Source organism: Phaethon lepturus, unplaced genomic scaffold (assembly GCF_000687285.1).
Source record: "Phaethon lepturus isolate BGI_N335 unplaced genomic scaffold, ASM68728v1 scaffold41779, whole genome shotgun sequence".
NCBI lineage: Eukaryota > Metazoa > Chordata > Aves > Phaethontiformes > Phaethontidae > Phaethon > Phaethon lepturus.
The window spans coordinates 1,415-24,103 of record NW_010563517.1 but is presented as its reverse complement, the minus strand read 5'-3'; the positions used below and the strand labels follow the sequence as shown (position 1 = coordinate 24,103).

At 36.1% G+C, this 22,689-nt stretch overlaps 1 protein-coding gene across 1 annotated transcript in view; it reads right to left on the bottom strand.

Moving 5' to 3' along the window:
* Positions 1-22,300, bottom strand: part of CAMSAP2 (calmodulin regulated spectrin-associated protein family, member 2) — a gene marked incomplete at its 5' end in the record, with an annotated part of 76,486 nt that extends 54,186 nt beyond the window's left edge. Inside the window, one exon of the mRNA XM_010294588.1 lies at positions 22,041-22,300. Within this exon, the coding sequence (XP_010292890.1) occupies positions 22,041-22,300 (260 nt within the window). The remainder of the gene's footprint in view (positions 1-22,040) is intronic.
* Between the last annotated feature and the right edge of the window lie 389 nt (positions 22,301-22,689).

Sequence of the window (22,689 nt, the reverse complement as noted above, 5' to 3'; positions counted from 1 at the left end):
CAAGAATGGCAAGCTCAAGGAAATATTAACTAAAGCTTTTCTTAAAAGTTATTTTGGTAAAGGCATGAAAAATAGTTATAGATATGATACCGTCTTCAGTAAGTACATTTTCTTTCCAAGAAAAATTTATTTTTAAAAATGTGAAGTAATTAGCTTGTGGCCTACACACAGAAAAGACTAGAATGTTCTTTTCCAAAGAATTAAGATAGAACGGGAGACCACTGTGAACTAGAGACTACTTCTCAGTTAACTGGCAACCAAGGTGAATCGATGCCCATTCTCATTCTTCACAAGTATCTCTTTGTAAATTGATACTTTTTATGGCATGAAAATGAATTGTACAAGTCTCTCTCCTCCACTTCCTTTGGTAATGAAATAACTGCCAGTTCATAAGTCTATTTAAAGATTAAAACAATAAAACACAGAATCATGTTCTTATTCCTCATGCCGTTTTGGTTCATAATGTTTTTCCAGGAGGTGTTGCATAATTAGCAGCTCTCAAAACACAGTAGTGTCAGTTGCAGCAATAACCGATTCAGATTGTAGTAAACAACTAGCTGCTTTGGCAAAATATCACTCCTTTTCTCTCCAGCTAAGGCAAGCTGAGTAAGAAGGCAGGGCGATAAATAAAAGTGAAAAGAGAAAACAGATGAACAGAAAAACACAATACAGAAACATGAAAATTGCTAACTCCTATCCTTTCATTTTCAAAATAACACATTTCAGTGACTTAAGATGGTGATTACTAGAACACAAGTAAGTATTTGCTGTGCTTTCAGGAACAGCAGTAAATACCAATAGTATTAGTTGAAACCTCTGCTACAAGCACAACATATGTCAGTGCACGCCATCCAGAAACTACACAAGCCCTTCGCATAACAATGAAATCTTTGCTTCGGCGAAATGAGTGATCCCCATATAGGAACTTCCAACTATTGAATCACATTGTTAACTGGGAAGAGGAGAGACAAGGGAAGGAATGAACAGGAACAGGAAGTATTTTATAGTTGTCCTTAAATGTATTCAGAGACCAACAGCATTAAGACCAAACATTAAGTGCCATCAGCAGTGCCACACACTGCCATGGAGGGATCAGCACAGTGCGAACAACAGGTAGGGGGGTAGCGTGTTTAAAAGCATGCAACTCCTGGCAACAGTCAGGCTGTAACTGGCTGAGTTTTGTCTATCAAAAGGGTACAGCCACAGAACAAAAATCTTTGATGGGCAGGTTGGGTGTTGAACATTTGGAGGAACTGAAAACCGTTTTGTGTGGAGGAGTTAATAAGGTGGTGTGAATAGTAAGGACTGCCAAGAATGACATCAAGCCAGGCCAAAATCTCCAGAGAGGTACTGCTGCAAGAACTTCATTGACTGTTTTCTTGTTTGGACTAAATAAAGGAAAGTAGAAATTGTTGTTCCTTGGTTTTTTCTTAATTTCTGACTGCCTTATTTTGCTCTGTGTTTTAAGTCTGTATGCTTGAAAAAAAAAAAACAAACAGATGTCAAATTATAATTTTAATGAGAAGGAGGTGTGGACCCCCCCCCCGCCCCAACCACAAACAAACTCTGTAATTCATTAATCCTTAAATGGGAAAGGACGATGATCAAGAAACTTGTCTGAACTACCTGTGAGACACATTACCGGACATTTTAGCAACCAATTCAAACGCACTGGCTTCGAGTATGGTATAGCGTAAGAATTGAAGATGGTATCTGTAACTTACGTTACCAAAATACACAAGGGAAACTTTTATCAAACCTAAAAAGCTGCCTCTGTGCATAGGCAGGTCAATCTGTAGTATTTCAAAAAGTAAAAATCAGTATTGTGATAGTACAAGAAGGAATGGGCACTCTTACAAAAGCTGGTACATCATTCTCTCTAAAGAAGAAATACCACAGCACATTTAGTGGTCACAGGTAACAGGCAATACAGATTACAGTATCCACCTGATCATCCAAAACATGATAAATCCAAATCAGTACGCAATTTTGCCAAAGAAAACTCTTACAGTACATGTTACAGATATGAAAGACTGAGCAGAAGAACTTAATCTGTAATAAAAATTAAAAATTGTCGATATTTTAAGATTACTTTAAAACATAATTTGTATTATTCGGGGTTTGCTTGTTGATGTTAATTAGTCTGCCATAGAGGAGGTATAGCAGTAAGCTGTACTACTGTTGCTCAGTTGATTTTTTATTTCTTAATATTTTTACTCCATTATAAACAACAACAAGGATTTTTATTTGCTGTACTTCTCCATAGCTGGCAAAACTGATTAGTCTTATAGCCATTAAATAATACAAACTCCCTCCCTAAATATCATGCACTTGCATGTCAAGTGATGTAGACTTTGATGCTAATCAGTCCTTTGGTGCATTTGTCATTTGCAGTATTTTCACGGTAATCAAGATTACCGGAAACATCACAAGAAAGTGTTAAAATTACCCAGAATTTTTTTTAAGTTGCTATTAAATATTCATTCCAAGCAGAACATGAAAACAGATGATGTTACTCTCTAGAATACTTACCAATTTATTTTTTCGCCTCATCTCTTCACTGCTCCAGATTATAAAGGTTACTCATTATAACAAACTTATTTACTCCCATTCTCTTAGTAATTTCCACTTGATTTATAACATTTTGCAATATTAGTCATATGTTCTATCTTACGGGAAACGTGACTACAAAGTGAACTGTCATGTATAGATACCTCCTTGGCACAGAATTTTCCCCTAACAGTAAATACTGTTAAGAATGAATTTCCAAAAGAACTTCCATTATCATCTTTTGGTTCTTTACAACCAGGCATAATCAAAACCTGCTGAAACATAAAACCAGTAGATTTTTAATAAATTTAACCTACATTAAGACTAAACACAGTTTAGGAATGATCTGAAAAATAATCACAACGTGGACATACAGCTCACTCTATTCATCCTCAAACACAGAGTAGTTACTATTTTGAGAGATGTTACTTAAAAACTGTGATAAAAAGTCTTTTCCAAGTTATATGTTGGATACATGCACACATACCGAGCAAGGCAAAGGGGTGCTATAGAGCCCCCCAAAAAACAACACAGGCTAGATAAATGCCAAGCCTACAAGAGTATGTACACATGGTTGCTCCTTGAACAGAGGGCTCTGGGATATTTTAGCTTCCAGTAGGTAACGTGTACCTCATGTATAAAATGCAGCTACAGTGGATATATTAATTTAAAGCATTATTCTATTATCCCACAACAGATGAAAGGTAGAGGTAAACAAGTGAGGGATCTCAGACGACTGAAGAACTATTTCACAAGCTTGCAATTGTTGATCTCCATCAATCACCCATGCACCCATAATCATTACTTTAAATGAAGCAGGTTTCATTTCATAAAGACAATTTCAAATTTTCATATTGCTGCAAAGAAAAATGACAAAAAGATAAAAACAATTAAGATAAACTGATAGGAACATTCGCATTAGTACACATTCTTTCTGCTGCGTCTGGCACTCTTACCATTCATCCTCTTTGCACTTGGCGTGCAAAATAACTGACCATCAAAAAGTACATGGTATAATTGTTGCTATATAGTTCAGGAACTTAAAAATGAAGTATTAAATCCAAATCACTTTATTTTGGTTGTGCCTTTTGCAGATGAGAAAGTAGCTGTTTAATGCAAGTTACTCATAGTGAAAAAAATAGACAAAATCAGTTTTGCGCTCCCAATGAACAAGCACAGAGAGGTTCAATCAGAGCAGCTACTACAGACAAGAGGAACATTACCGTCCCTACTCCTTTCTTCTCTGTGCATTATAGCCTGCAACTTCCTTCCACCGTCCCAGGACGTGCAGTCACACAACAGGAAATGTGCTTCCAGCTCCATCCTTTACCCAGGCCTGAGCGCAGCATACCAGGCTGTACGCCGGGACGTTACAGCCGCAGCAGGAAGCGCTTGGAACAGCGTTCGCTGTTCAGATACCCAGTGCCCATATCCACTGCAGAAATGGCTGCAGGCTGGCTGCCAGCCAGCTGGACCACACTGATCTACTGGACAACTTTGACTATAACTATGAAATGGTTCCAATAAAGGAAAGGCATGATAATAGTGATTCTTCTTCAAACCTTTTACTTGGATACTATTTTAAATACTTCTACCATTCATTTAACGTGACCTTTACAACAGCTTTTGAATTAATCTCTGACTACACCAGCATTTTCTTTACGTAAACTATAAATTCTTTTGCAATTCTACATATATCAATGACAGACTATAAAAGTCACTTTGAATGCTGTCTTTACCTTAAGCCTTTGGGTTTTGAGCAAAACTGAGAACAATGTTATAGTGTAGGTTGGGGATATCAACTGGAAAAATTAGGTTTTGGCCCTAGTAAAGCAAGCATGTAGTCAACTAAAACAAACCAATCTGAACAAGCTGAAATAAAATCTGAGATTCCTTAAGTCTCACTACTAAAGGTATGTGAAATAGCAATCTGCTTCTCATCTGTTAAATGATGTACACAGCATATGACAGGCTACTACTTCATCAGTTACTCCGTTAAATCAAACAGTACAAAATCCACACTGTGTATCTACAAGTTTTGATGATGACTGAAGTGCGTGCTCGTCTAATTCCATGCAATAGCATTTCAGCTCTTGTTTTTATTGCTTTTTTAAGATTTCGATGGGAAGGCAAGGGGAAAAAAAAAACCCAAAACAAAAAAAAAGATTTCATTACTTTCTCAGACATCCTCTGGTAGCCAGATCTGTCACAGAAGTAGTGACACCTCATTTTGCAGCCATAGTACAAAGCCAATTAAAGCCCGTTTTAATGTATTAAAAGCGCTACCTAATGCTAAATGAACTAAAAGTTAAGGCTGTTAACATTCTTAATGGCTTGATTCCCTACTTGTAGATTTGGCCCAATAACACTCTCTAATATTTGTGTATATACACACATACTTACACACACAAATATATATAAAGGAACAAGATGTCAGATTAGCTTTGAATGCACATTGCAAATAACATTACAACAGGCCTTAAAAAATGAGAATGAATCAATCATTCAAACGTCATTATGCTTTTGCTAGAGTCCCAAGACCACAAATGAAAACTTCACTGTGGCTTTTCTTAGCTTTCCAGTATTTGGCATTGCCACTTATTTTTTACCTTTTTTTTTTTTTTTTGGGCACAGTAAGATATAGAAATAATATTCCCAATTTAGTTTTTACAGATACTGGTATTAAAAAAAAGGGTTTTTTTTTTAGAACAGATTATCTTTACAGAGTAATCAATCATTAGAAACACCAGTTGGTTATTGTTCCAGATGTTTGCTTAACAAGTCCTGCTCAGCTGTTTATAAATTTAGGACTGTTTCATTCCACTGTCACCCTGATCCAACACGAAAACTTGCCATTACACCCTGGTTTTTCAACAAGACACTGGATGAAACAATTTAAACTCTTTCCTAATTACTGAAAATGAATGTACTGCCAAGATATAGTAGTGAATGTATTCGTATTTGCAAAAATATTGCTATATAATTACAGTAGAACACACTGCTTGATGAGATAAAGACAAACAATTCTTTCACAAAAATAAATAAAAAAAGAAATAAATTTATATATAGGCCTGTTTTTGTAGTCTTCTAAGTCTGCAGATTTTATTCTGTATTGGATTAATTTAATAAACATTTCACTGAAATAGTGCTTAAGGCAAGGCTGCTTATTACCTACCGCATACTGAAATTCACAACAATCTAATCCAGCGGAAAACAAGTGACCTACCAAGCTTTTAAATTTCACCTCAAAGTATCATTTAGCTTTCAATATATAATCAGGTTCAAACTGTTTATGCAAATGCAGCTAATTGTATCCTCTAAAAAGGCATCTGAAATGTGTAAAAGATTACAAAAATAGTTACTGTAAATATATAACAGCCTACAGAACATGTTTTTTCACAGCAAGTACAAAAGTTAACCTTTAAGACCGAATGCTGGACTTAAAGAAGCTAAGAAGTTGTCAAACAATTCATAACAAAACCTAATTTTTAAAGTTACAGGAATAAAATAATCTTCCACTCAAAGTGCATTTATCTTGATGGCTCCGATAAGTTAGATTACTTTCAATGTATAGGGGAAAAGGGGAGATTTTCAGATGTGAGATACAAGGATATGAGGCAGAGAACTTGTTTGTGACATCAATTCCGGATAAAATCCTAAGTTGCTTTTCCCCCTTTTCCCCCCATTACTTTAGGTAACAGTCATTCCAATACTGTTACAAAACTAACCTTCTGAAAAATTCTAAATCAAGAGAAACCTACTTAAAATATTTGGCAAATTACTAATTAATATCCAATATCATCTATCACATGCTCAACATTATCATGATGTTGAAAAGAAACCCATCTTGAATCATGCCACTCACACCCTAAAATTGAGACAAAACCAGCAGATTAAGTTGACTGGACAGTATTTTTTGTATTAACTACATATTGTTTTACATTTAAGTGAGTTTTAGATAAATAACCTAAAGTCACCTAACAGTGAAATAATTCTTTCAAAGAAAAGTTGGGGATGAAAAGAAGAGAAAGCAAGAGGCATTTTGGGATAGATGTTATAAAGGAAGGATAGCCTCAACATCTAAGAATCGTAGATGAAGCTCTTAGAAATTTCTTCTGCTAAAAATACTGTAGAAAACAGTGACTGACAGGTAGCCGCAATATTTGCAAACACGTTTTAAAACAAGAATTAAAAATTAATTGTCAATTTCAGTTGGAATGAAAATGGACAAGTTCATAAAAGGAAATAATCTGGTGTGTTATTTTAGTAAATACTGTCTACGTAAAAACATTCAGCCTTTTCAACCAAAAACAAGGTTTTCTCCGCCTCCTATAGTACACAGCAATCCAACGCTTTTCATAAGAAGGCATTTCCCCGAGTTGTGCAGCACAGAACTTCATTTTCACCTTGCTACTTCTCAAAGCTAACCTTTGCTTAAATATTTTGTCACTGAGTGGCAGTTTTCAAGTCCAGGTGCGTTGTACAACTTTGCACAATTGTTAAAATATTTGTTACATTAAAATGCCAGACAAAGTACAGTTCTGTTGTTAATTTAAAAATAGCTCTTATAATAGTAGATCTTATTTGAGAAGTTTGGTAATATCCATTTCAGGTCAACTACAGATAAAATCTGGGATACACATTCATTTATATTTTCTAGTAATTCCAGTATCTTAATATAGATTTACATAACTGTTTTTTCCTGGGGAAAATGTACACCCTAAGACAGTATTTATTATATTTGCAAGCCTCAGACAACATTTAGTAAAAAAACAACTCAGTCCCCACTTCAAGATCTTTTTTCTCGTATACAAACAATACTTAAAGATAAAATTCTCTGAAAGCCTCTGACACTCGCTACAAATATTCCCATTTGGAATTGTCAGTTATTCTGTAAATAGAAGACTTCCAGTCAGTCTTTCCTGCATACGGACCTGCTATTCTAATGAAAAGGGCTTAGAAAAAAGCAAATTGTGACCCTCATCTGTTACTGTTTTAGGTACAAAGCTGCTGGCAGTGCAGTGAAAGACAGTCCTGAAGATACTTCACTGACAAATTTGTAAAGAAAAGAAATTTCCTTGTTCTGTAGATCCTGTACTTTCCCAATTAAAAGATAAGAATGAAGAAAAGATTTTCTTTTCTTCTTTCCTTTTGCACCTCATATAGTGCAGAGCAACCCAACACTTCTCAAAGGCAGGCATTTCTCTGAGTTGCACAGCACAGAACTTCACTTTCACCTTGTTACTTCTCAAAGCTAACCTTTGCTTAAATATTTTGTCATTGAATTTCATTTGACCTTAGTGTAATACTAGTAACTGGTATCAGATAACAGTTTAATGTATAACTACACTAACATTAAGTAATAAAATTTTAAAAGTTCAATTATTAAAATCCACATTTTTTTTTTTAGTGCAGTATGTTCCTGTTTTAATCACAATCCATTATTTTACCCCCAGAAACTATGACAATAAGGTAAGAGATAATACCATGTCTAGTTGCCAGCAGATAAGCGATGTATTATTTTAATCTGTAAAGTACCATGTACACTGATGCCATTGCAAGAAGCAGAGGAAGGAATTATGCTGTGGGAGGAAAAAAAAATTATCATCCTTCTGGAAAAAGATATTCCCAGCAATAGGCTTTATCACACCATGCCTACACGCAGATCTGGAGGTCTCTGCTTTATTGGGGTTGTCACAGATTGATAATGCCCTTTGGATAATGTAACTGAAGCACTTCCAGGAAGCATCTCCAAGCAACTGCCTCTAGTTATCTTTTGGTAACAAAAACGAGGAAAGTGGAAAGAAGTTAAGTTGCTTCATGACAATGAGGCTTTGTGTATTGACGGACTGTGTGCTCCAGTCTCAGGAGTAACTTAACTTCTCCTCCCACCCAGCCACTACTCTAAGTCTCTCAAAAGATCCAGTTCCCATCCCAAGCCCTCTAATCTCTCCCATTTTTCCTCAGATCTACATCCTGAGTGTCGCCTTGAACTGTTCTCAATAGGTGCTGACTCAGGAAGGAAGCTCGTCAGAGTCAATAGCTCTGCAGTCTGCAATTCAGCCTTCCCTTGGCAAAGGAGTGAATGGCTTGCTCTCCTCTAGTCCAGCAGCTATATCCAACATGCTTGTAAGGATTTGTTCAAGAAAGAATTTGTAAAATAAATAACCAGCAGAAGATAGATATAGGCCATCCAAAAGTGGAACAAAAGACAAAACCGAAATATCACTTGGCTAGCATTAAACCTGCAAATTCAGGTAGTTTTTAAAATTCTTTTCAAAGGAGGGTTGGGAAAAGTAGAGAAACAACGCAAAGAACAAGAAATCAGCAGTGTATGCATTCAGGAAAACGTAAAGGCAAATTTAGTCCATAATTATACTGGAAGAATGGTTATTCTTCCAGATAAAATAACTAGCAGAAAAAAAATCATCTAGAAGGCTACAGTTTGGATAAGACAACAAAAAGGGATGATACAGTCAAAAAATAATATATGTTAAAATATGAAAAGAGTCTTGCATGATTTTAGCTTTAATTTATTCATCAAGATGGTAGCTGAGTATTATCTAAAAATAACTATGAACCAAGAGGTTCATATAGGAAAAAGCGATGTAACCGGCAGGGAAGACATGCAGTTATCACCCCAGTGAATGTAGTACCTTTTTAAATGACAGTCAGTGCAGGCAGTCTTTTGTGCTGCTGTCCAAGGTGTCAGCCATAAAAAGAAGGCTAGTAGCTGATTTCTTTGATGACTGAGGACACTCATTGTGTTTAAGGGTAAGAAATAACAGCCTACAGAGAAACATCTCAATTCTATTACAAGTATACCTAGTGATCTGCATTCTTCTGATCTCATGTAAAATAATGAGAGTCAACAAGCAGCTTGATTTATTAAAAAAAAAAAGACTATAAAAAGATAATGCTAATTAAAATGAACTTATAGTACATAAGCCACTTTTAAAATGGCTTATAAATGTAACTGAAAAGTGTAAGACTGTCATTATGAGGGCAAGGCATCTAACTTGATACTAATACATTCTGATTAAAAAGAGTTTTTCATGCTTGGTACATTAAACTGATTTATAGTCTGGCCAACTAACCTGAAAATGCAACTCTGAGCACAGAAACAGCAATGAATAGGGGCATTCTCCCAGAAACACCACAGGGACGAGTTATCAACGAGTTACCAACTGTTACTATTTTTACCAATGGCCTGTAAGAAAAAACACTCATCAGTGATCAGGTTTGAAGAGAACACAAAATTTGTGGCAAAGGTAGTTAAGGAAGAGGATTAATCAGAGGATTAGAGCAATCGCTTCTCCCTCTAGATTTGGGAGAGTAAGAAGAGAATCAAATAAGCCACACTGAAATGGAAGGTCCCATCTTAGCTGCAAAAAATGCAAGCTACAGTAATCAGAAAGGTAGTACCTTCTCTAGTAAAGGGAAGGTTTAAAGTTGTTTGGGAAATGGAACCTAAAACAATTGACACTGTAGCCTATCATACATATGGTAAGAGCATAATTGTGTTTAAGTCATTAAGACATCAGATCTTGTTAGAACAAGCAAGGTTGTATTATCCTTCTCTCTCCCCTGTAATCACTAGAAGCCAGTAATACCAAGACACATTGAGCCTGTTACCCAAGTTCTCAGTTTCCCTGTGTTCTGGGAAAACCACACAAATTATCCCTCAATGCCTACAGGCATATGGTTTTTTTTAAAAATTGTTGTTGATGTTGTTGAAAGCACATAGTACCTTAGCAGGATTGGTTGTTGCCCCCCGGCCCCCAAAGCTTTGACCTGGAAAATGAAGACTTTTCAGGAATATGTGTGTGCTGACTTAAGAGAAAATACAATTCATGATGCTAACTAACAATAAAGAAAAAAAAAGTACTAGAGAGTACCTGGAGACACCATAACGCCTTAAAAGACACTGGAGTAATTTGATGCCTTTATTGTCTAATTACTATACTAAAACTGATAGCAAGTTCACTAAGTAAATTGATTGACTAGGACTTTTAGCATCAGGATTTTCTCCTCTTTAGCAGTTCTCTACTAGTGTCTATGCATATTTCTTAATCACCTCCATCATTATCACACTATTTTATTTCCCAACCACATAAGTTTTCTCTGTATTTCTTCCTGTTGATGAAGAAAAACTAAAAGCAAGAGTTTGAATCATCTCATTCTTTGCAAGTACCTACCTATTAGATACATTTTACCATAAAGAATTCATCAATACGGAAGTTATGAGGCTTCCTTGAAAAAAAAAATATATACTGAATTACATTAACTTAGTCTTTCTATGGCCAGTCACACCATTATTGTTTTTTTTTTTTTTTAACCTCATATAGCCAAACATGTCTTTACAGAGCCCTTGTAAGTATCACTAGACAGGTTTGGTTTTGGTTTTGTGAGGGAGTTAAGAAGAGGGGTAAGGGAAAGAAAAAGTAAAACCTGTTCAAAATTTTGAACAGCATTTTCTTTCCCTCAACATTTTGCCCATTCCCCTGTTTCCCTTTCATGTATTAGGATATAACCCCACATACTCTTGTATTTCACTCTAACTTCCTCCTCTGCCCTCCCCCAGATCATCAAAGGTGTTTATGTAACATGACACTTAAAAATGTACTGAGCTCCTTACAAAACCTGGCTGCCTTCACAAAACAATACCACAGAAACGTACCACCCAGACCTACAGAATTCTTTCTATGCAATAGACAAGGAATCTTTTAAAAATGTTTATTCCCTCACAGCACACCCTGAAAAAGCAAAAATCAAGCACAGGATATTTTTCACCAAAACATGCGTCAATAATATGTGGTAGATTCAGTTTCAAGATAATCCTAACATGATGGAGAAAAGAGTCAGGAAAAAAGTCTGTATTAACCTTTTGCATAAGGGTGGAGAACACCTAAGTAACACAGTCTTGAGGCTAGAGAGTATAACCACCTGAACATGAGCATACAATGAATGCCATGCTGCCACAGCTGACATGCAGGTGTGTGTCAACTGCAGACTCTAGTTTGCAAAAAATGGACCAGTACCCTGTGTACCATGCAAGCCTTGACAAGGTCCCAGTTAGAATCCTGGGTCCAGTTTTCATCACAAGCTGCTAAGAAAAACTGGCACCAAATGGAGGACATGTGGAATGAAGATAAGGTTTGGGAAACAAAGCATGAAAGAGACATTACCTGCCCATACACAAAAGGCTGCTACAAAAAGGAAAGGAATAAATCTTTCTTCATGTTCATAGTAGACACAGCACAAAATAAGGGGCTGATACTGCAGAAAAGATTTAAGGAAGAAATCTGAGAAAGAGACTTTCTGATGGTAGGGTTCTTATGACTGCTCATATAGCGAGCTAAAGCCCCCATTGCCCATAAACTCCAGGGATAATTTTATAAATTGTAGGTCAGCAGGTCAGTGTCAGTGAGAAGAGGGTAAGGTGGTACAAATTCTACAGCTAAAGCTCTCAACAAATGTTGATAGTACAGTTTGCATTTTCTAGCTGTTTTCAACAGCATTTAATTGTTACCTATTGCAGTAGGTTTGTTGACTAAATGCCACTGTGCAATTAACTTCAAAATGTATTAGTTTGCTTTAATAGTATGATACCTCAATTTCATATTTAAGAAACAGGTGTCCCTATATAATGAGCTTTCATATTACATACTATATACATTTAATAATTACATCATTCAATATTGATCTGATCTACCATTACATGCCTACCCAGCATCTACATATTCACTCTGCTCTTCTTGTAATTTTTCTTCTTTTAAAGCTCACAATCATTTTTAGCCTGCCACTTCTTTGTCAAACCAAACAGTTAAAAAAAAAAATGCACACTTAACATTGTATATACTTATTTCATAAATATTGCCTGATAGGTGTTCTAAATTGTGTTCCAAACATCCAACCTAAAGCTTATAAAGAGCTCTTGCCATTTCAACTGACCTTCTCATAGATGGAGAGAAGCTGAAAATTTTCCACATTTATAGTAGACAATCACTTTGTTAAAGAGCGCTATTACAGTCAATTTTTAAGTTTAGTTTAACAAGTTTCCAAAATATGTTTTAATACAAGTCTTAAACTGTTCTATTTACATAGGACCAAAACTACTGGATTTTACTTTGGGTAATTTGGAGATTTACTTCTGCAAGGTAATAAAGTTTCCTACTAGTTCATATAAACCTAATAGTTAATAGAAAACCTACCAGTTTATATAAATGACTGAAGTGCACTGCTATTTACTGCATCTCCCTAAGCATCAACAAAAAGACTAGACATACTATGGAGACCTTACAACATGTTGTTCCTTCAACTTTAGGGGGAAAAAAAAAAAAATCCCATAACGTTAAATTGCACGACAGTCGTAAGAACAAAGATTTTAACGTTCTGATACATCTACTGTGATGACAAAGTGTGCTCTTTGCTGATAAGTGCGGGCAGATTGCCAGGTTCACATGTGCAGATGAACAAATGCAGATTAGCAGGGTTTTTTTGTACTATATCAGAGCAGCTGCTGCATTATGGTGAGTACAAACTGTATTCCTTCAACAGTCAGTGTGATTTCATCGCCTCATTGCTGTGTGCATGTACTACACAGAGCTGGTAGTGAAGCTCTCCTTATGTTTACATCATAGACACACACCTCCTGCTAAAAGCAGCTCCCTATTTTCCATAATAGGCAGAAAGCAGTACTCTTAACCAAGTAACTGCCTGCTACAACCATGCAAGATTTTTCGCTTTCCCCTATCCAGCAGGAGAGTATTAAGAAAGATTTCTCGCAGTGTAATTTAAGTAAACCATCTGATGAAGAAATACCTTCTAGGTAGTCTGTAAAATAATTCATAGCTGTTTCTTTTTCTAAGCAGTTCAGTTGCTATACTCCAAAATACACTTAACCATACTTAAACCCAAGTATGACCATTCCTAAACATTGATTTAAATAACCTTATCACATATTGAAAGTGATACAAAGAAAGTTCACAGCAGCAAACCAATAGCCAAAAGCTGAACCATACTACTTAACAGTTCTGTTGAAACAGGAAGAAAGTGTTCTTAAACTGTGTTTAACAAAGTAGTTTTTCTTTCAAGGTCAATGAAAATACTTCCTGACCTGTTCAGAAAGCATTTTTAACATTGTATCTGTCATTCTTCGCAGACTTTAATTCATACCATCTTTCTTTCATAATTTATACCCCCTTTTAACTGTTTTTCCTTGTTGGGCTTCAGGAGTGTGTTTGTTTTTTTCTTAATCTGTTTTCCAAGTTGTCTCTCTCTCTTTTTTTTTTTTTTATTATTTTAATTTTTTACATTAAACCCCCACCACCTTTTTCTTTTTTCCTCTCCAGGTTAAAGTGCAGCGTAAGAAGGAACACTGACTAAGAACACAGTCAGAAGGTCTTTGGTTCAAAACTGTAGTTTGCTCAAGGCAGAACACCACCAACTATTTTTTTCAGCCCTCACAGCACTCTGTTTCCTAATTAGCAAGGAAGCGAACAAGACACACAACAGTCAATGATGCACTGCTTTATTTTCTCATGAAAGGCATGAGACGACTTCAGGAAGTACTATCTCCTCTTGAGGTACACATTCACTTTATTTCCTGTCATCATTCCAACAGCAGCAGTTTGGTTTATTTAGTATATTACGTATCTCAATTGGAAGATGTGCTGCAGAACCCTCTTCTCATTTTAGTAAAAGATTATATGTGATTGCCACAATTTTCAATTAAAATAAACATGAGATAACCTTCTGCTACTTCTGACCATTGCCTGTTACATTCACCTGGCAAAGGCAAATGTAACGCCAGTTCTGTACAGATCAGGGATTTCATGGCTGTTCTGAGAACATGCTTTCAATGCAGTACAAGCAGCACAGTCTGTTCAATAGCTCTGCACAACTGAAATGAATCTTACAAAAGCTGTTAAAAAGAACAACCAGATTTTATTTTCCATGCAAGGATTCTTCATGATATAAATTTGAAATGCCAGCTACATTGCTGGAACCCCGAGTAAGACCAAAATCCTACACAGATTTTTGTACTGAAAATAAGGATGCAGGAAGGAAAAAATACCAAAAAAAACCAAACACAGAAAAGAAAATTAAAGCTAGAGAAATATAGAAGGCTTTCACTTTTCTCTTGTAGGGAGAGGGGCAAACATGAAAGCAAGTGGACTGGATTGGATTTTTAGCACTGGAGTTGCTGGAAAGGACCAGCAAGAATACCTACTTTGTACTCTTTATAGACATAACTTTGGTGTCAGTAGCTCTGCTACTTTATGCATTAGTTGCCACATTTGGTGCACAAGTTGAGCAGAGAACATGCCATGAAAACCCGAAGGATGTTGCAGTGGACTTTGTGGCTACTTAAGTCATCCACAAATCCTTGTTAAACATATTTCAGAACCGATGCTCTAAGAATACACATCTAATTTCTTCCACTAGAGATCTTTCTAATAAATAACGGTCCTTCACTGCAATTTTTCTTTTCAGCTATTCATAGGCTAAGATACATATGAATAAAAGTAAGCACAAACCAGTTTAATTATTATTAATTTTATTTCATCTGCAGTTTCTTTCGGCTGGCTTGGAGAAACACAGAAGTGACTCAATTTGACTGCAGCCAAGCTAATCATTTACAGTGCAAATGTTAAGAGCAGAATAAACTTTATGACGAGTGATAGCAGCTACCATGACCAAAGCATAAACTGGCACCATGTGCTTGAGGGTACTTAGCATCCACATGGCTTCACTACGTCAAACAGGTATTTGTGCAAGGCTGACTAAATCAAGACAGTATCTCTGACACAAGACCAGCAAAAATACTGGATAACCTTACAAGGAATGTGTGTGAAGATGTGAAGACTGAAACTCAGTGTTTACAGCAGAAATTGAGCAAAAGATACAGGACATCGAAAGATTAAATTATCCCAGGCCGAAATCACAGCTGACTAGTTCTATGAAGCACATTAGACTAAACTCAGGTTCTGTTTCACTACTCTATTTGCTTATTATTTTAATTTTCTGTGAAACATACTACTATGCAAGGTGCTTAAATATCACAAGTCATTTAATATTAGAATCTGGTGTTTTACCTAACAAATTATGGTATCTATGGGCTCAAGTCAAGTAACTACAAATTCTTTTTGTGTGTCCTCATCTAACGAGTAATTCACAATAGCACAGGAATGGAAACTTGTTACATCATGCCTAAAACCAGAAAAAAATTAATCAGGGCAGAAGCCACATCTTACTTCTTTGTTCTATGAAGTGCCTGGTACACTTTTTGTTGCCTTACAGAGTTAAAGGAATTCTACAGCATGAAAACGCAGAGGCTGCAGCATGTAGCTGCAAGCTAGCTGGGTGAGCTGTTCGAGTCCTTCATCAACGATAAATACTCCTGTGATGAGAGGGACTGTCATTTCAAGTGAATGCAGTCTGACAGAGAGACCAAAAATCTGGATTGCCAGATAAGTTAACCACTTACTGTCTGCTATCTTATCCAAAGAGATGCAGATTCTGGCTATAGGTACAAAATCAGCACTATCAATCCGCCTTCCTTCCACTAAGTTTTGCTGGCTATGACTTAACCTAGCAATTAGTACTGCACAACAGAAAAGCAAAACTGGTGCAAAGGTCCCAAGGAATTGCCCCTACTCCCTTCTCCGGGGACTGACTTCAACCAGCTCTACTCTAGACCTGTAAAATGAGTACCCCTTGGCAGGTGGGATACTGTAGCTGTGATCCTAGAGCCCATCTTCCAGTTTAGCTGCTGAAAGGCTCCCCAAGATGACTCCGTAACGCAAACCAGAAGTGCAGTAACTGGGAGAAATATGGAGATTTGCTTCAAAAGCACGCTCCTGATCACTACTAAAAAGCTAATACAGGCACACCTAATTATACCTCTGATATAGCCCAGATTCATAAACTGCTACAGAGAGTTCCTCACAGAAGACATCTTCAAGAAAGAAGCTAATTTGCAGCTAAATGAATAAACAGTTTGGATGACAGCATGCTACTTTTTGTGTTAAAAACCCATACACACGAATTATGTCTCAGAATTAGGGGGGTAATAATTTTTAATCCTACCAGCTATTATGGACTTACTGCTGGAGTTTTACTGGAGCCTCTTGTTCTCTTCACATCTTGGCTAACAATTGTGGAATTATATGGAGGATTTAAGTGCTTCTTGATTAATGATAGTACTTTTCAAAAATAATTACACATGGGTGTAAGTTTAAGGTAACTGCTCAGCTGCTTGATATTTTTCTGCAACATTATTTTTCCAAGTTAGAGTTCAAATTTACACAAAAGTTACACTTCTGCATTATGCTTAGTACAGTTTTTATGTTTTCCCATATTGAGAAGATAATACAAAGAAATATTTGAAAGTATGGCATATTTTCTTGGAGATAGTATTTATATACAGGGTATTCACTAATTTTTTCTAGTAGCTAAATTTTATTTAAGAAGTAAATATCTAAACCTGCCTTTTTTTTCTTTTTTTTTCCAGGAACCTTGCAAGACAATTTTTTTTGTAAGTCAGATAAAAATGCTTTATCAATGTGCAACAATAAGGGGAAGAAAATAGATTTTTGGCACAACCCAGTAATGGTTTGTATTTGATGTTGTTCCCCTCAAGCTTGCAATTCAGTTGGTCTTGGCCCTGCCACATTAGGGACCGAGACTGGGCAGTACAGCAGTCCACAGCTTGGGTAATTATGCAACTTCAGTGTCCCTGCAGAGTACCAGGCAGCACAGCACTATGACGCTGATTCTTTATTCCTTTCCCCAAATGGACCAAGTGCATTGCAGGGATTTGGGGGAGGGAAAGCATTTCTTAATTCCTCACTAAATCTGTTTATTCTTCCCTCTACTTGAGGCAAACTGAAAGAGATCACCAGCATATGAATACAAAATGTCTGGCCTGATTAAATATCAGAGTTCTCATAAAAGGATTGGATTTGTCAAATATATTATTCAGGTGATATAAAATTATTGGCATAGTGCAGAAACTTGTCTACAAGTGCCTTCCAGTTCATTCTGTAAGGACAGATTTATATGTTCTTTAAATATGAAGAGATCAAATATGTATACGAGAAAAAATAATCCAAATTGCCACCTTCTTGTGTACCTGACATTTGAAGGTTCAAGTCAGTTTGGCTCATGAAATAAATGTGAAATTTAAGAGAGGTAAACCAACATGGAAATATAAAAGTGAATCTTGACTTGAACAATGATGTACACATATTGTATCTGGAAGCATTAAAAAAAAAAATCATTGCATAATTATCAGACCCATGCTGAATTCTTAAGCTCTTTCCGATTCCTATAGCCTGTCAAAATCTCACATAAGGTTTCTTCACTATGGAAGTGCCTGCTTAAGACAGATTTTAATTTTTTTTTTAAATGCAATTGAACTTGCCAACTGAAATGATGTTCAAAGTTTATGGAAGCTAAGTTGCTTATATTTTTGCAACTTGGCTTTCACAAACTGTTTTAAGCATCAGGTAATTCCTTTTGTAGTTCTGACCTGAAGTATAATTTTCAGGAGAAAAATACTCTGGTTCTTGGTTCAATACTGTTTCAATTCCAAGTTGTAGACTATTTCTGCACTGTTTAAAGTCTAATGCAGCAAAGCCAAGACCGTACGAACTACAACCTGGAGAGTAATAACATGGTATTTGGTTCTTTCGTTCCCCTATCAAAAATCAAGGCAACAGAATGATCCTATCAAATAAGCAGATTTAACAAAAATAAACATAGAATTAGTTTTAATAGCTTGCAATGCAATGCATGGGGAACAGAAAGAGAGGTCCACTGAATAGTTCTATACTGTTATCACAAATTGCAATCTCTCAGGGACAGTTTCAATTACAAGTTTTTAAATCAGAACAAGTCTAAAGAATATCCTAGCTTTCAATTTTATCAGAAAAACAAATAAGACATGTGAACAAACCAAACATGGGAAAGACTAAACTAAACCAGATTCCACATGGATTTCCCTACCGCTACAGAGGGAAGGCTTTAACAGAAGCCTTTGCTCCTGTTACTAGTTACCTAAGTGCCTCTTTCCTAATTCCATTCCGTGGGGGGAAACAGATATATGCACAAACAGAAAAATTTGCAGCTTCTCAAATCAGATACTAAAGGCAGCCACGTCAGTCATGACTAATGAGGAAACTACCATCTCCTGACCTCAGTGCATAAAGAAACATATCGATTTCCTAGACTTTTCAAAGACTTTAATATATAAGGTGCTTCCTAGAAAAAGGTTCAGTTATAGCTATTTAGGAAACAGAGAAGGCTGAAATTTGACATGCTAGCTTTAGTAAGTAATCACACATGAAGTAAATCAACAATTAATCACCACAGCCATCACTGCTACAAACATAAAAGGAATTCAAAGTCTGCTGACCACAGCTACTCGCATTATAATACACAAGTAGAATTAAAACATTCCATACTCAAATCTCTTTCCACAGTTTCATACCATAACACAACTCATCCCTTTTCAGCTACAGAAACGCAGTATATCTGAGTAGATAACAATAAATGCCCTCTAGCAAACACTAACATCTTTCCCCTATTTATGGGGAGGATGGGCTAGCAAAGAGAATGACTACCATACTATTTTCTATTGAATTAATCAAAATTAGATCGAACATAGGTTTAACACAATCTGGTCTACCAGAGGAATGCATGAGTTAATTACATATGCAAACTTTCAGTTCTACAGAATTGAAAAAGAAAAATCATTTTATGCTCTAAAACAGAATATACATCTTTAAGACTTGTAGAAACTGTGACATATGGAACACTAGGAAAACGTACTGGAATACAAGAAGGGGATAATTTTCGCACTGTCAATACTGCAACAGCCGGATTTGAAATTCTCTGCCAACTTAGCTAATTGTATAATAAGGAAAACTGTTGAGACTTCCCAATTAAAATGTAGCATTGCTGCTAGGAACTTGCATAGAGACATGAGCACAGCATGACAAATTAAAACTCTGGGGGTCAGAATATTAGTATTGAGACTACAGTTTCACAACCATTTCCTTGGTAGCAACTGTTTTAGACATGGCTGCCCTTTTGCCCAAGCCAGTTGTGTTTCCACCCTGGTGTTCCCTCTCATTGTCACAGCCCAACTGCTTGTGAACTAACTCAACAGCATCAGTACACTCATCTGTTGCTGGTGCTGGATTGGGGACAAGTGACATGCGCAGAGTAGGAATCTGGGGATGTCAACTGTTATGACACTGATGCTTGTATAACTACTTGCTGGACTATACCTAAACAACACAGGAAAGAACGACACAAAAACCCACACAAGCACAGGGGAAATACAGAATTGATATTCAAATGCACTTTAAGCAATATTAACTACTGAATTAAAGATCAGCACACCAAGCTAGAGAATACTGATATTTCTCAGCTGACAACTCTGAAAATACATGCCTCTTACAACCGCACTAGAAAGGGATCAAATGAAAAAAAAAGATCAAATGGGAAACCCACAGGCTCATAAATGCAAGACAGTAATCTTATCCTTCTTCAGAGACAAGAAGGGAATTAAGTTCTGTCAAAACATGAACGGTGAGGAAGTTTGTTTCTTAACCTCTTAAATGCTTTGACTTCTATGAACATTATAAATGTGTACTCCTAAACCACCCATGACTGTTGCAAGAATGCTGCAAATTTGCTATCACTTCACTATGTCTTACTTGCTATCCACAGCTTCTTTTACTAAAATGCCACTTGTTCTTTGCTGAGCTCTCCCCTTTTTAAAAATGACATCAAGATCAAAAAAAAGAGACTGGCAATATTTCAAGTTATTTGCAGTCACTGATCACATCTTAATCATAACGAAAAAGTGTCTTGAGTAGTTTTATTATTATTGTTGAAACATTTGTATCTTCAGATCTTAAGCATTCTATGAGCAGGAAAGAATTTTCAAATAAAACAAGAAAGTGAATGTAAAGAATTTAGTCTTTATATCACAGTAACTGATTACTGCCAGTCCTAAAGAACATTTGTGCAAACTAAGAGGCCTAATACTTCTTGGCAATACTGTAAGGAATAAATCTAATTTTAGTTAATTACTAACTAGTAGCTTTGATGGCACACTTGTAGAGCTTCTGCAACCTATCATTTGCTACTAACTGATCAAATAGGAGACACTCTCCAGTCACATTCTGCCAAATACTTGTTAGTCTTATTACATGCTAGTAAACACAAGTTGCTAATAAGCGGATGATAATAAGAGAGCTGTATTAATTTTCACATATCTCCATTCTACCAGCAGCTACAGGCCACTGACCCTAACAGTATCAAAGGACTTAAAATAGAGAAGTCAGCTAACTCCAGAGGGTAGATTCAAACAAAAAAGACCCTGGGAAAACTAGACTGCAACGTATAGATTCAGCTAATGGATGACAGAAAATTTATAGAAGTCCTTTCTCTGTTAGACATTTGATTCCCTGTGTCCAGTGCATTCTTATCTCAAAAGGCCACACTGTGCCATAAATACCTCCAAGTATAGCAGGAACACTAGGTCCCAATGATATCACAATAAAATTTGCTTGTGATTTCAAATGAGCAAGCTTTAGTTCCATATTAGAATGGAAATTGTCAGCTCAACTTTGTAGTCTCATACTTTATGTTTACTTATTTTCTCTATCAAACATTAAACAATGAAAAGGTGAAAATAATTTCAAATACTTCACTTCAAATACAGTTGAACTGTATTCTATCATACTGTAGTTTTATAAACAACCTAGGGAAAGGTTTGGCTATATGTAGCCATCCTTTTTACAGGCAATTTTTTTTTTAAACTCTGCTCCAATCAAGGAAGAAAATCCATGACTTAGGACCTTAGCAGTAGAATCAGTCATCTGTTGAACTCATGTTTTAATTAGCAGTTGTATAAAGCAAAGACATATTATTAAAAGTCTCCATTGAAAGAATGTACCATTGTTGTGTGTTTTACATTGACTTAATACATAACTGGTGACTACTGAATATTATTAGATTGAATTGCCTATGACATCAAACCCTTGTTTTTTGGTTTTAAGCTTTTAACCAAAGATTTCTATAAGGAGGGAAAAACACCCAACTGTTTTTGAACTACTTTTCCAACACAGAAATATTCACTGACAGTCAGTGCTGTAAAACTGAAATAAAAGTGCTCATATTGTCATTGCTGTATTTAAAAATGTAACACTTGAACTAAGTAGAACGATAGGTGTTTTCAAGCATCAGTACTAGATTATTAGTATTAGAGGAAATACACCTGCACTGACAGCTATGAGGAGACAGAAAAAAAAACACTAAAACAAGCATAAGCCTCTCAGTAATTAACCACATGTAACTCTTGAGAAAAATACTTCAACGTAATGACGCATATATAAAAATAGATATTTAGTTGTTGGGAGTAGACAGAAGAATAGAAGAAACGTAACATAAAAGCTTTAAACACTCACCATCTGAATTGGTTTTTTGTGAAGATCTCGTTCAGTCACCAACTTTTCTTGGTCAGTGACATAAAGGCCTTTTTGTGCCAGGGCTTGTATAACAGCATCATGACCTAGAAGTGGTTTTGCAGCATCACTCTTGAGAATAAGGCTCCCAGCACGACAGTAGAGTTCTGCAGACAGCAGCAAGTTAACAACAGGTGGTTTAATGTGCTCCTGGTCATATTGGTCTGTGTAAAATGGTTCTCGTAGTTCTTCTGGAACATTTTCTACAAAGAAAAAAAAAAGCATTCGTCAATATCAGAAATGATAGATATATTATTGGGGGGTTTTTTGTATGTATGAACTCAAAATTATGTTAAAGAACGCATATTCAAGGGAAGGCCAGAGCGTTTACCAGTGATCATGATATAAAACACTAGAGAAAACTGCATACAAAGGTAGCATTTGAACTACGAGTAGAAACTTAAGAAAAATTCAGAAAGAATTCCACACTGCAAAGGCCATACAGGAAGGCCAACCTGCAGTTTACAGCATCGTTACTTTAAAGTTTCTGGGCTTCTCCAGATACATGCCCAAACATTCTCATTTCCTTTGGCATTAATATATAGGTCAGACATAAAGGGAGAACAACACCCATTTAAACACAAAACTGTGC